This window comes from Macaca nemestrina, chromosome 12, assembly GCF_043159975.1.
Source record: "Macaca nemestrina isolate mMacNem1 chromosome 12, mMacNem.hap1, whole genome shotgun sequence".
In the NCBI taxonomy this organism is placed as follows: domain Eukaryota; kingdom Metazoa; phylum Chordata; class Mammalia; order Primates; family Cercopithecidae; genus Macaca; species Macaca nemestrina.
This window is the reverse complement of record NC_092136.1, coordinates 117164701-117177034: the sequence shown is the minus strand read 5'-3', so window position 1 is coordinate 117177034 and position 12334 is coordinate 117164701. Positions and strand designations below refer to the sequence as shown.

Below are 12334 nucleotides of genomic sequence, written 5' to 3'. Positions count from 1 at the left end.
ACAAATGGAGTACAACCCAGGTGACACATGCTGTAATGAAGACGTGTCCTGTATGCTACGGGTGCAGAGAGAAGGCAGTGACTGATTCTGCCTAGGGGCAGGGAGCTATCTGAGCTGAGAAAGTGGATGATATGAGCTCAAGCAGGCTGAACCCCCACTCACTGAACCCTCTCTTCCATGAAGGGAGTTGCCTCTTTTTCAATGTTGCTATATATTACGACCCTAATACTTTTGTTCTGGCTGGGTGCAGTGGCTCATGCCTGTAAGCCCAGCACTTTGGGAAGCCAAGGTGGGAGGATCGCCTGAGTCCAGGAGATCAAGACCAGCCTGGGCAACATGGTGAGAACCCGTCTCTACAAAAAATACGAAAATTAGCTGAGCGTGCTGGCATGTGCCTATAGATGCGGCTACCCAGGAAGCTGAGGTGGGAGCTTACTTTCTAGTAGAAGAGACAGCCAGCAATGAGCTTGAGGAGGTCAAGGCTACACTCCAGCTGGGGGGACAAAGCAAGACTTCATCTCAAACAAACAAACAAAACTTTTTTGTACTCTGGAAATCAAGTATTTAGAAAAGCTCTTTTGCCACAGAACTGAAAGACAGTGGAGATATACGTCCTGACTTAAGCACTATCTCAGTCAGGCACCGTGGTTCATGCCTGTAATCCCAGCACTTTGGGAGGCCAAGGTGGGCAGATCACTTGAGCTCTGGATTTTGAGACCAGCTTGGGCAACATGGAGAAACCCTGTCTTTATAAAAAATAAAAAAATTAGCCAGGCATGGTGGCATGTGCCTATAGTCCCAGCTACTCAGGGGGCTGAGGCAGGAGAATCGCTTGAGCCCAGGAGATGGCAGTTGCAGTGAGCTGAGATCCCGCCATTGTACTCCAGCCCGGGCGACAAGAGTGAAATCCTGTTCAAAAAAAAAAAAGAGCTATCTCATGTACAGTAAAAAAGATAAATGAGATAACCATTGGAACATGTCACCAGAACCCCCAGAAATGATTAAATAAATATGCAAATGACATCAATGCTTAAGCTGGTGATAGCCCAGGCCAGAAGGGCATCACCAATGAGCCATCGCAGTGGAGAATTTGGAGGCTGACATACCTGGGAACTAGGAAAGAGAAAATATTTTTTCAAAGGACCGCCTGGAACTTGACTGACCAGACTAATTTATTCATTTTTCACAAATATGTTTGAGTGTCTCCTATGTACCAGTCACTAGGAGCCATGAATAAGAAAAAAACTAGTCACTGCCTTTGTGGAGCTTACATTCTAGTAGAAGAGACAGCCAGCAATGAAGTAAACAGTTAAATATACAAAAATTAAAACTTCTGATAAACGCAATGAAGGAAGTAAATGAGGTATGAGCTAGAGAACGTCAGGGTGGAAGAGCATTCCTTTAGAAATGATGGTCAAGGAATCAAGCTATTGCACTCCAGCCTGGGCAACAAGAGTGAAACTCCGTCTCAAAATAATAATAATAATAATAATAGAAATGATGGTCAAGGAATGCCTCTCAGCAATGTTGATAGTTAACTGAAACCTGCACAAGCGAAAGGAGCCAGCCATGCAGAGCACTAGAGAAAGAGCATTCACGCAGAAGAAGCACAGGTGCAAAGGATCCGTGACAACCGGTAGCTCTGGGGACTGTCTGAAAGCCAGTATAGCCAGGCATGGTGATGCACACGCACACCTGTAATCCCAGTACGTTGGGAGACTGAGGTGGGTGGATTGCTTGAGCCCAGGAGTTCAAGACCAGCCTAGGCAACACAGCAAGACCCCATCTCTAACAACGAAATACAAAAATTAGCTGGGCCTGATGGCATGCACCTGTGTGGTCCCAGCTATTTGTGAGGCTGAGATGGGAGAATCACTTGAGCCCAGGGGAGGGGCGTCAAGGCTTCAGTAAGCCAAGTTCACGCCACTGCACTTCAGTCTGAGTGACAGAGTGAAACTCGGTCTCAAAAAAAAAAAAATTCCAATGTGACTGGTAGAGACAGCCCGGTCACAGAGCCCTGCAATCCCATCAAGGGTGTTATGTTGAGTTATGGGGGTGGGGGGTACTAAAAGCACAACCCTGACGTGATCTGCTTTATAAGCAGTAAGGCTAATTGATTAGGAAGCTACTGAGATAACCCAGGAAGAGAAAATGGTGGCTTGAGGTTAGAATGCCTACACCTGGACTGGGCAGAAGAAAGTTTTTATAAACATCCTTAGAAAAACCTTTGACTCCATTTACAACAGCAACCAAATGTATACAAATTTAAGAAATATGCCGGTCATGGCCGGGTGCAGTGACTCACACCTGTAATCTCAGCACTTTGGGAGGCCGAGGCGCCTAGATCACCTGAGGTCAGGAGTTCAAGACCAGCCTGACCAACATGGTGAAACCCTGTCTCTGCTAAAAATACAAAAATTAGCTGGGTGTGGTGGCGTGCACCTGTAGTCCCAGCTACTCAGGAGTCTAAGACAGGAGAATCACTTGAACCTGGAGGTTGTAGTGAGCCGAGCTCACGCCACTGTACTCCAGCCTGGGCGACAAAGCAAGACTCTGTCTCTAAAGAGAAAGTAGGAAAGAAAGAAAGAGGCCAGTCGTCGTGGCTTATGTCTGTAATCCCTGCACTTTGGGAAGCCCAGAAAGGAGGATCACTTGAACCCAGGAGTTCAAGATGAGCCTGGGCAACACAGTGAGATCCTATCCCTACAAAAAAATTTATTTTAATTAGCCAGACACATGGCATGCACCTGTAGTTCTAGCTACATGGGAGGATCACTTGAGCCCATGAGTTCAAGGCTGCAGTGAGCTATGATGGAGCCACTGCATACCAGCCTGGGTGACAGAGTAAGACTGTCTCTATAAACAAAAATATGGAAAACAAAGAAACGCCCTATGCTATAAGCACAGTCCAACATTTAACATGAGATCCATGTATTCCCAGAGGTGCAAGAATTGTGCACCCTGCTGTCAGGTCCATGAACCACCTGATTTATAAGCAAACTTTGTATGCCCAGATCATAACTCATCAGAATTTCAAAGAAACTTTCACTCCAAAAAACTGCTTAGTGCTTCAAAGTGCAGGCCCTATGGCCAGGCACAAGTGGTTCATGCCTGTAATCCCAATACTCTGGGAGGCCAAGATAGGCAGATTACTTGAGGTCAGTTTGAGACCAGCCTGGCCAACACGGCAAAACCCCATCTCTACTGAAAAATACAAAAAAAATTAAATTACCTAGGCATGGTGGCACGCATCTGTAGTCCCAGCTACTGGAGAGGCTAAGGCAGGAGAATCACTTGAACCTGGGAGGCGGAGGTTGCAGTGAGCAGAGATCCCGCCACTGCCCTCCAGCCTGGGCGACAGAGTGAAACTCCCATCTCAAAAAAACAAAACAAAACAAAACAAAAAGTGCAGGCCCTAGAGTTTGAATACCTGGAGGTGGATTCTAGCCACACCACTAAGAATAGAACTGTATATCCACAGGAAGTTAATCTTTCTGTGCCTTGGTTTCCTCATCTGTAAAATGGGGATAATAATAGTACCTAACTCAGAGAGTTGCAGTGAGGGTTGAAAAGGTAATACATGGGCCAGGCATATGTCTCCCGCCTGTAATCCCAGCACTCTGGGAGGCGGAGGTGGGAAGATCACTTGAAGTCAGTTTGAGACCAGCCTGACCAACATGGTAAAACCCCTTCTCTACTGAAAATACAAAAATCAGTTCCCCAGGTGTGGTGGCGGGCACCTGTAGTTCTAGCTACTCAGGAGGCTGAGGAACGAGATTTGCTTAAACCCAGGAAGGGGAGGTTGCAGTGAGCCAAGATCACAGCACTGCACTCCAGCCTGGGTGACAGAGTGAGATGCTGTCTCAAAAAAAAAACAAAAAAAAAGGTAATAAGGTAATACATGTAAAGTGCTTAAAACAGAGGCTGGCACATAATAAGTTATGTTGTTATTGTTATTAATAATGTTATTATTGTTGTTTAAAAAACTCTGCTCTAAGTTTGTGTTTAGGAAATTGGGTTTCCCCTGGTCTCAGAACACACTGTATTTAGATATCCCCTAATATGTTTCCATTTAAATCTAATCATTGCTGTAACCCAGAGACAGCAAATTTTTCTGTAAACAACCGGATAGTAACTATTTTAGCCTTTGTGGGTCATATACCTCTCTTACAGCCACACATCTCTGCAGCTATAGCATAAAAGCAGCCACACACAATACATAAACCAGTGTGACTGTTTTCCAATGAAGGTTTATTTACAAAAACAGGCAAGTAGCTGGGCATGGTGGCTCACGCCTGTAATCCCAGCACTTTGGGAGCCGGAGGCAGGCAGATCGCTTGAGGTCAGGAGTTCGAGACCAGCTTGTCCAACATGGTGAAACCCATCTCTACTAAAAGTACAAAAATTTGCCAGGTGTGGTGGTGCATGCCTGTAGTCCCAGCTTCTCGGAAGGCTGATGTGAGAGAATCACTTGAACCCAGGAGGCGGGGGTTGCAGTGAGCTGAGATCACGCCACTGCACTCCAGTCTGGGCAACAGAAAGAAACTGAAAAAAAAAAACAGGCAAGAGGCCAAGGTAGGTTCACATCTGACCTAGCCCAAACACACTAAGCAACTCTGTACATGTACCATACTTTGCATTGAAAGAACAAAAATAAACCAGACATAATCCCTGTCCTCAAAAAACAAACACAATACACCAGAGGCCTCTTCGCAGACTTGTTACCTTGCTCACTAGGAATGTAGGTCTCATCATAATCTTCTTCCAGAACCAGCTGATCTCCTATGCGGAGGGGTCGTCCAGCCATGACTCATCTGGGCTCAAACACCTAGATCCCAGAGACCCCCACCAAAAGAGAAAATCAGTGAGAAAAAAAAGAGAAAAGCTTAATAGGGGAAAAGACGGCCCTGGGTCATGGAGCATCTGGATCAAACCAGACCCTGCACAGCAATTTGGCCAGGGCCTTCCCAAGTGCCAGGTATAGTGGAGGGTGAAACCAACAACTCAAGGCTCACAGGCTCTGCGCCTGGAAAGGTCTCCCAAAGGCTTGATGAACACTTGGTGAACCACAAAACATCTTCAAGCCTGGCTCTGTCAAGAGTTTGACTTTGTACCTCCCCCAGACAGAAGAAACAATTACAACACAGAACCACCAAGTAGAAGATCCTAGGGACACCAAAGTAACCAGCAGCACACAGACACCCATACACCAGCACACCTCCGTGGCACATCCCCATCTCAACACAGATTCCTATCTGGATGTCTCGATTCATATCCAAAATGCCCTCAGGAAGCTTACAATCCAGTGGCGGGAACGACCTCAAGAGCGGCAGAAGGCAGAAGAGAAAAAAGCTTCCTGTTCTGGGAGTACTAAGATAAGGGCAAAAAATTCCCCCACAGAAAGGAAGGAAGGAAGGCTGACAAGAATTCCGATGGTGGAGAAAGGCATTCTAGACAGAGGGAGCATCTTGTACAGACAGGTGTTCCAGAGTGCGGATACCAGCGTGTGACCGGCTGCTCACACAGAGCCTCGCAGACCACGCTGAAGAGCCTCCACCCTGTCCTACCGCAGAGGGGAGGCGCTGAGGGCTCTGGTGAAACAAAGCATCACAGGGTGGCCTTTTTTTTTAGGACAAGAAGTCTGGCAGGACTGGCACAGCTGGATTGGAGAAATTAGAGACTGGTGTCAGGAAAACCACCTGAGGAGGCTGCTGCCCAGGGGCAAGATGAAGAGGGCTTTAACTAGGGCAGAAGCAGGGGAATGAAGAAGGGACAGTCAGAACGGACCCAGTGATGTTAAGCTTAATAGGACCAGGATATGAGGGAAAGAGTGGAAAGGAGCTACATCCCTCCAAAATTCACATACGTATATATTGGGGGTTTTTTTGTTTTTTTGTTTTTTTTTTTTACAGAGATGGTGTCTCACTATGTTGCCCAGGCTGGTCTTGAACTCCTGGGTGCAAGCAATCCTCCCGCCTCAGCCTCTCAAAGTAAGAAAAATTCACATATTGAAGCCCTAATCCACAATGTGACTGGATCTTTAGGAGGTAATTAAGGTTAAATGAGGTCATTAAGGTTAAATGGCCTGATAGGATTAAAAAGAGAGAAAGAGAGAAAGGACCAGGAACCAGGGTGGCAGATGGGGCCCACTGCCTAGTGGCTTAGAGCTCTGTCTCTGCCATATGAGGACACAGCAAGAAGGCAGCTGTCTGCAAGGCAGGAACCCGGAAGAGACCTTGATATGGGCCTTCTAGCTTCCAAAACTATGAGAAAAGAGATTTCTGCTGTTTGAGCCCCCTAGTCTACGGTATTGTGTTATGGCAGCCCAAGCTAAGACAGAACCCGAGGTTTCTAGCTCCAGGGATGGGGCGGCGCCAAATTCTTCAACTGACAAGTCGGTGCACTTCTAGAATTGCTCCTCTCTTCCCACCCCTACCTCAGGACCCCAGTTCCCACCAACTCTCCCCATGGCAGCTCCCGTGCTGCAGCCTGATGAATGAAGCAGGTCGCCTGGGAAACTGCTGCCACACACAGCCCTGCTCAGAGCACCTCCCCGACCTGCAGAGCAGTTGGCCACACCAGATGTGACCAACAGGAGTCTGCAGCCACAAGTCCTGACCTCTCCAGTCCCTACCTCCTCAAAAGCTGCCACTGTTCCTCCTAGAGCAGCAAGGATGAAATGGCCCTCTTCAAGCAGAAAGGCCCAGCCATTAAAAAGGTTAGGATCTGGGAGAACGCATCAAGCCCAGGGGGCCGTGGAAAGGCTGGAGGACACACCTAAACATGTGGAATCCCAACGCCGGACACCCAGGGTCAAATCCATATCCCCCTCAGCACTAGGTGCCCTGGAGGTTCCAATCCTGCCCACCCACCACTTATCAATCCACCCTTTCCCCCAAGCCCCTGTCCTCCTCCCCCAGGAGCTCCCCAGGGCAATCCAGCTTTCCCCCGACATGGGGCCCCTCATCCTGTGCCACAGCCAGGGTATCCAGGATGCCAACCTTCGGGTCCCTACCCTCCTCCATACCCACCACCTGCCCCTGGAATCCCTCCTGCGAATCCCTTGGCTCCTGGCATGGTCAGACCAGCAGTGATGGTGGACAAGAAGAGGCAGAAGAAAATGAAGAAAGCTCATAAAAAGATGCACAAGCACCACAAGCCTGGCAAGCATTCCTCCTCCTCTTCCAGCAGTGACTCTGACTAAATACAGGCCCTGGACCCTTCCCTCAAGTCTCACCAGTTGTGCTTTCCCCATCAAGCTTCAGATGCCATGCTGCACTGGGGGAGAGTAGCCCTTGTGCTCCCCACCCGCTATCCGCACCTGAGCCTTACCCTGCTGTTGAGCCCTGAGTGGCTAGGGAAAATGGGAAGAGGATTGCCATGGCCTGGCCATCTTCTTGCTGCTTGGATAGATCATACAGTTAATGAGTTTAGCAGGGGAGCTATTTTTTTGAAGACGATGAACTAAATGTTGAAGACAAGTTTGAGATCTGTAAAATGTGATTTTTTTTACTTCTGCTTATAATACTTGTGATTGGGGAGGTTTGTGGAAATTTAATTATGATGAAAAACCTCTATCTTTTTTTGTAATGTTGGCATACTTGGGGAATTCAGTGGCAAATACATTCCCCAGCAGGCCTTCTGTTGGTTGCACTAAGTGCAAGGTTGCTGGGAAGTAGAGTCCGTTCGGTTGATGAGCTTTGACTGCCGTTTTGGAACCTCACCTCTCCTCCTTAGCCCAATATGCTGTCTCAGGTCCTATTCTTGTTCTCCAGCTGTCAGTCCAAATAAAATTATTTCTCTGGTTAAAAAAAAAAAAAAAAAGTCAGGATCTGGCGTGGAAAGAGTGTTCAGGAAACGGCTGGATCTGGAGACTCTGAATCTATTCCAAGTTTCCTAGAGACCCTTGACAAGCAACAAAGGTTCCATCAGGGACTGTTTACTGTGGTCCCCCTCTCTGTACCATGATAGCTAAGAGGTGGGCAACAGGAGTCCTGCCTTAGGACTCACAAGACATGGTTCCCTTTTTCAGTGCACTGAACTTGAAGGAAGCCAGCTTCTGCCCCTCTCATTCCCACCATGCCACCTCCAAGCAGGAGGAAAACACCAAAGAAAAAGGGCTTCTTTCAGCAGTACATAAGCTGAAGTGGGAATGTGCTACCAACCCTCAGAAGAACCCGTTACATCCTGCAGATATGATGCCCCACTGTGCTACACGCACAGTCAGAGGTGACGTAGGCCTGACCACTGCTGACTCTAAAAAGCTGAGCAGAAAAGGACCAGGAACCAGGGTGGCAGATGGGGCCCATTGCCCGGTGGCTTACAGAGTCACCTGAATCTTTAATCCTCTTAGGGAGAGGAGAAGAGAAAAGGAAAGAATCCATGGGCAGGAAGGGCCCAGTGGTGGCCTGAACATTGGGGTGAATAAGCACTTCTCAAGCATGTATTCTATAGGAGGTACTGTCTTAACTACCTCAGAGAATTTGAGAAATTCTGCATTTGAGAAATACTATCCCCTAGATGCGTCCCATCTCCAGAAAGCACAGGACAGGTAGTCTCTGTCAGCATGGCAAAAAGACTAATTCGCTACATACGTAATTATCTATATTTACTTTTTTTTTTTTCTTTTTTTTGAAACGAAGTCTCCCTCTGTCACCCAGGCTGGAGTGCAGTGGCGTGTTCTTGGTTCACTACAACCTGCCTTCCCGGTTCAAGCTATTCTCCTGCCTCAGCCTCCCAAGTAGCTGGGATTACAGGCGCCCACCACCATGCCCGGCTAATTGGATTTTTAGTAGAGATGGGTTTTCACCATGTTGGCCAGGCTCATCTCAAACTCCTGACCACAGGTGATCCACCGGCCCTGGCCTCCCAAAGTGCTGGAATTACAGGCATGAGCCACCATGCCCGGTGATATATTTAACTATTTAAAGATCAGGAAAACTCTGGAAAATCTGAATTCATGGATCATCCAAATTCAAATAAATGTTATGCCAGAAAAAAATTAAAATATGGATGAGTTGTATTCTACCTTCTTTCCTTACCTTTTCTGGCTCTAGAAAAGACGTCGGCAAGGACAGGTCCACAAGCGCAATGAGTTAAAGAGAAAAGGAACACGGGAAGAGAAGTCCTATCTATTTGCCTGTATGTGGTAGCAGGATGGCTACCAAAGACCATGTAGTCATTCGAGGAATATTTATTGGGCACCTACCACGTGCATTTATTTCTAGGTGCTAGAGATGCAATCGTGATTAAAACCAGATTCAGCTGCTGCTACTCTTGAGCTAGTCTGGGAAGGGAGGGAGACAAACCAATCAGTCACAGAGAAATGTATAATTAGAACCAAGGGAAGTGCTCTGAAGGAAATAAGCCTGATTTAGATGATGCCTACACTGAGAACTGAAGGATGAGTAGGTATTCACTAGACAAAGAAAATAAGGAAAGTGTGTTCTAACAGACGCATGAGAAAGTCCTTCAGCAGAAGGCAACACTAGGCGAGAAGCAGCACAGCTGGAGATGATGCTGGGGAGGCCAGTGGGAGCCAGGCCATGCAGACTTGGCCTTTCTCATAAGAGAACTAGGGCTGGGCACAGTGGCTCACGCCGGTAATCTCAGCACTTTGGGAGGCCAAGAAGGGAGGATCACTTGAGCCCCGGAGTTCGAGACCACCCTGAGCAACTTAAGATGGCCCTGTCTTACCCTGTACAAAAAAAAATTTAAAAATTAGCCAGGTGTGGTGGTATATACCTATAGGCCCAGCTACGTGGAAGAATGAGGTGGGAGGATCGCTTGAGTCCAGGTGGTCAAGGCTGCAGTGAGCCTTGATTGCGCCACTGCACTCCAGCCTCAGTGACAGAGCAAGACCCTGTCTCAAAAAAGAGAGAGAAATGGAAGCCAGGAAACGGTTTTTCTAGATAACACACTTTGAAAAAGTACTCCAGAAGCTACTAAGAGTACACCCTAAAGCGGAGGCCAGATTGGAAAGAAGAAAATCAGGGCTGATGCAGAGGTAAGGTAGAAAACCACGAGCTAGGCTAGGTAAGAGGCAAAAGTAACCTGAGCTGGAGTGCTAACAGAGAGGATGAGATGTCTAAGAATGCAGCCGTTGGGCCAGGCACCGTGGCTCACCCATGTAGTAACAGGGCTTTAGAAGGCTAAGGCAGGAGGATCACCCTGAAGCCAGGAGTTTGAGACTAGCTGGGTCAACACAGTGAGACCCTGTCTCTACAAAAAAATTAAAAATATCAGCCACGCATGGTGACACACACCTGTAGTCCCAGCTACTTGGGGGACCCAGGTGGGAAGATCCGTTGAGTCCTGGAGTTCAAGGCTACAGTGAGCTCTAACACCACTGCACTCCAGCCTGGGTGATGGAGCAAGACCCTGTCTCTAAAATAAATAAATAAATAAATAAGAATGTAGCCCTTCAGTCGGGTGCAGTGGCTCACACCTGTAATCCCAGCATTTTGGGAGGCCGAGGCAGGCGGATCACGAGGTCAGGAGATCAAGACCACGGTGAAACCCTGTCTCCACTAAAAATACAAAAAATTAGCCAGGCATGGTAGCAAGTACCTGTAGTCCCAGCTACTCGGGAGGCTGAGGCAGGAGAATGGTGTGAACCCGGGAGGTGGAGCTTGCAACGAGCTGAGATTGCGCCACTGCACTCCAGCCTGAGAGACAGAGCGAGACTCTATGTCCAAAAAAAAAAAAAAAGGCAGCCTTTAGATCTGCCATGGCAAATAAATAGGACATGTCCTAATATTTTCCTCTAGGCCTAAAACTGTGAGGGACATCACTAGTCAATCATGGCACCCTAGACATGGCCTCAGAACCCTCAACATTGTTCACTATATAGCAGTTACCAACAGATCAGATGAAACCCAGTGAGATCTACTTGCTGCCTAGCCTGAGACCTTCTGTGAGCCACAGAGTTGGGAGGGGTCATCCAACTGCACTCATGCATCTCCTACCAATCTCAGAATCAGGCAAAAAAGGAGTGGCTCATGCATTTCCTCCAGGAAGCCTTCTCGGCCAACCTCATCCTCACCTGTCAACCCAGAACCACCTCAGCACTGAGCTCATAAGTTTCATGTGTTCCCAGGCAGATTACTCTCAATATTACTGTTTTTTTTTTCTTTCTTTCTTTCTCTCTTTTTGAGATGGAGGAGTTTCACTCTTGTTGCCCAGGCTGGAGTACAATGGCATGATCTCGGCTCACTGCAACCTCCACCTCCCGGGTTCAAGCGATTCTCCTGCCTCAGCCTCCTGAGTAGCTGGGATTACAAGTATGTGCCACCACGCCCGGCTAATTCTGTATTTTTTTAGTAGAGACAGGGTTTCTCCATGTTGGTAAGGCTGGTCTCAAACTCCCAACCTCAGGTGATCTGCCCGCCTCGGCCTCCCAAAGTGCTGGGATTACAGGCGTGAACCACCACGCCCAGCCAATATTACTTTTTTCATGAAAATGTGTTTTACCTCTCCTGTTAAACCACAAACTTCTGAGGGCCAGGTCTCCTCCTCTGGAATTTTCCAATGAAGCCTAAAATAAGCCTATGTAAGCTGTCGGAGCTCAGTTACTGCTGTAACTGCTAATACAAAACCAAGGAATAGGCCAGGTGTGATGGCTCACACCTGTAATCCCAACACTGTGGGGGACCAAGGCCTAGGATCACTTGAGCCTAGAAGTTCAAGACCAGCCTGAGCAATACAGTGAGACTCTGTCTCCAAAAAAAAAAAGAAAGCCAGGCATGGTGGCGTGCACCTGTGGTCCCAGCTACTCAGAAGGCTGAGGCAGGAGCTATGTGATCAGATGGAAAAGAAGACAGTTACATAAAGAGTGTAAAGTGGGAGGCAGAGGCAGGAGGACCACTTGAGACCAGGAGTTCCAGGCTGCAGTAAGCTATGATTGCACCACCATACTCCAGCCTGGGCAACAGAGTGAAACCCTATCTGAAAAAAAAAAAAAACACACACACACACACACAAGGAATCTCAGGAGCTAGGAAGGCCCTCAGTAGTTCTGGTCCATCATTCTTCCCATACTAAAATTTTCCTCTCTGTGCTTTCAGTGACAGACAACATAGTGGTCAAAGCACCAGCTTTGGAGACAGAAGACCTGGATTCAAATTCCAACTCCCACTTAGCAGCTGTATGGCCTTAGGCAAGGTGCTTCACCTCTCTCAGCCTCAACAACTGCATGTGTATAATTCAAACAATCTTAATAAAAATTAAAAAGCCTGAGAGTAAAATGAAACACTTATAAAGTGCCTAGCACAGTCCCTGTATACAGAAAATGTTACACAAATTTAGCTAGTACTATAGATTCTATTTTCAATTC

General features: G+C 47.5%; 1 protein-coding gene across 17 annotated transcripts in view; it reads right to left on the bottom strand.

Moving 5' to 3' along the window:
• The window catches only part of LOC105476495 (centrosomal protein 164), a 98239-nt gene that overhangs the window by 70678 nt on the left and 15227 nt on the right, over positions 1-12334 (bottom strand). For 14 of the 17 annotated variants that reach the window (XR_011611242.1, XM_071075970.1, XM_071075980.1 and 11 more), the window contains one exon: positions 4726-4828. The exons of 1 other annotated variant lie outside the window; for it this stretch is intronic. Coding sequence is in view for 13 of the 16 variants with exons in the window: in XM_071075970.1 (XP_070932071.1) it covers positions 4726-4807 (82 nt within the window). In the remaining 3 variants the exon portion in view is untranslated. Of the gene's footprint in view, positions 1-3232; positions 3301-4725; positions 4829-7724; positions 7802-12334 lie in introns of those variants that run through there. 2 more of the 17 variants (XM_071075969.1, XM_071075975.1) reach the window with 2 other exon arrangements.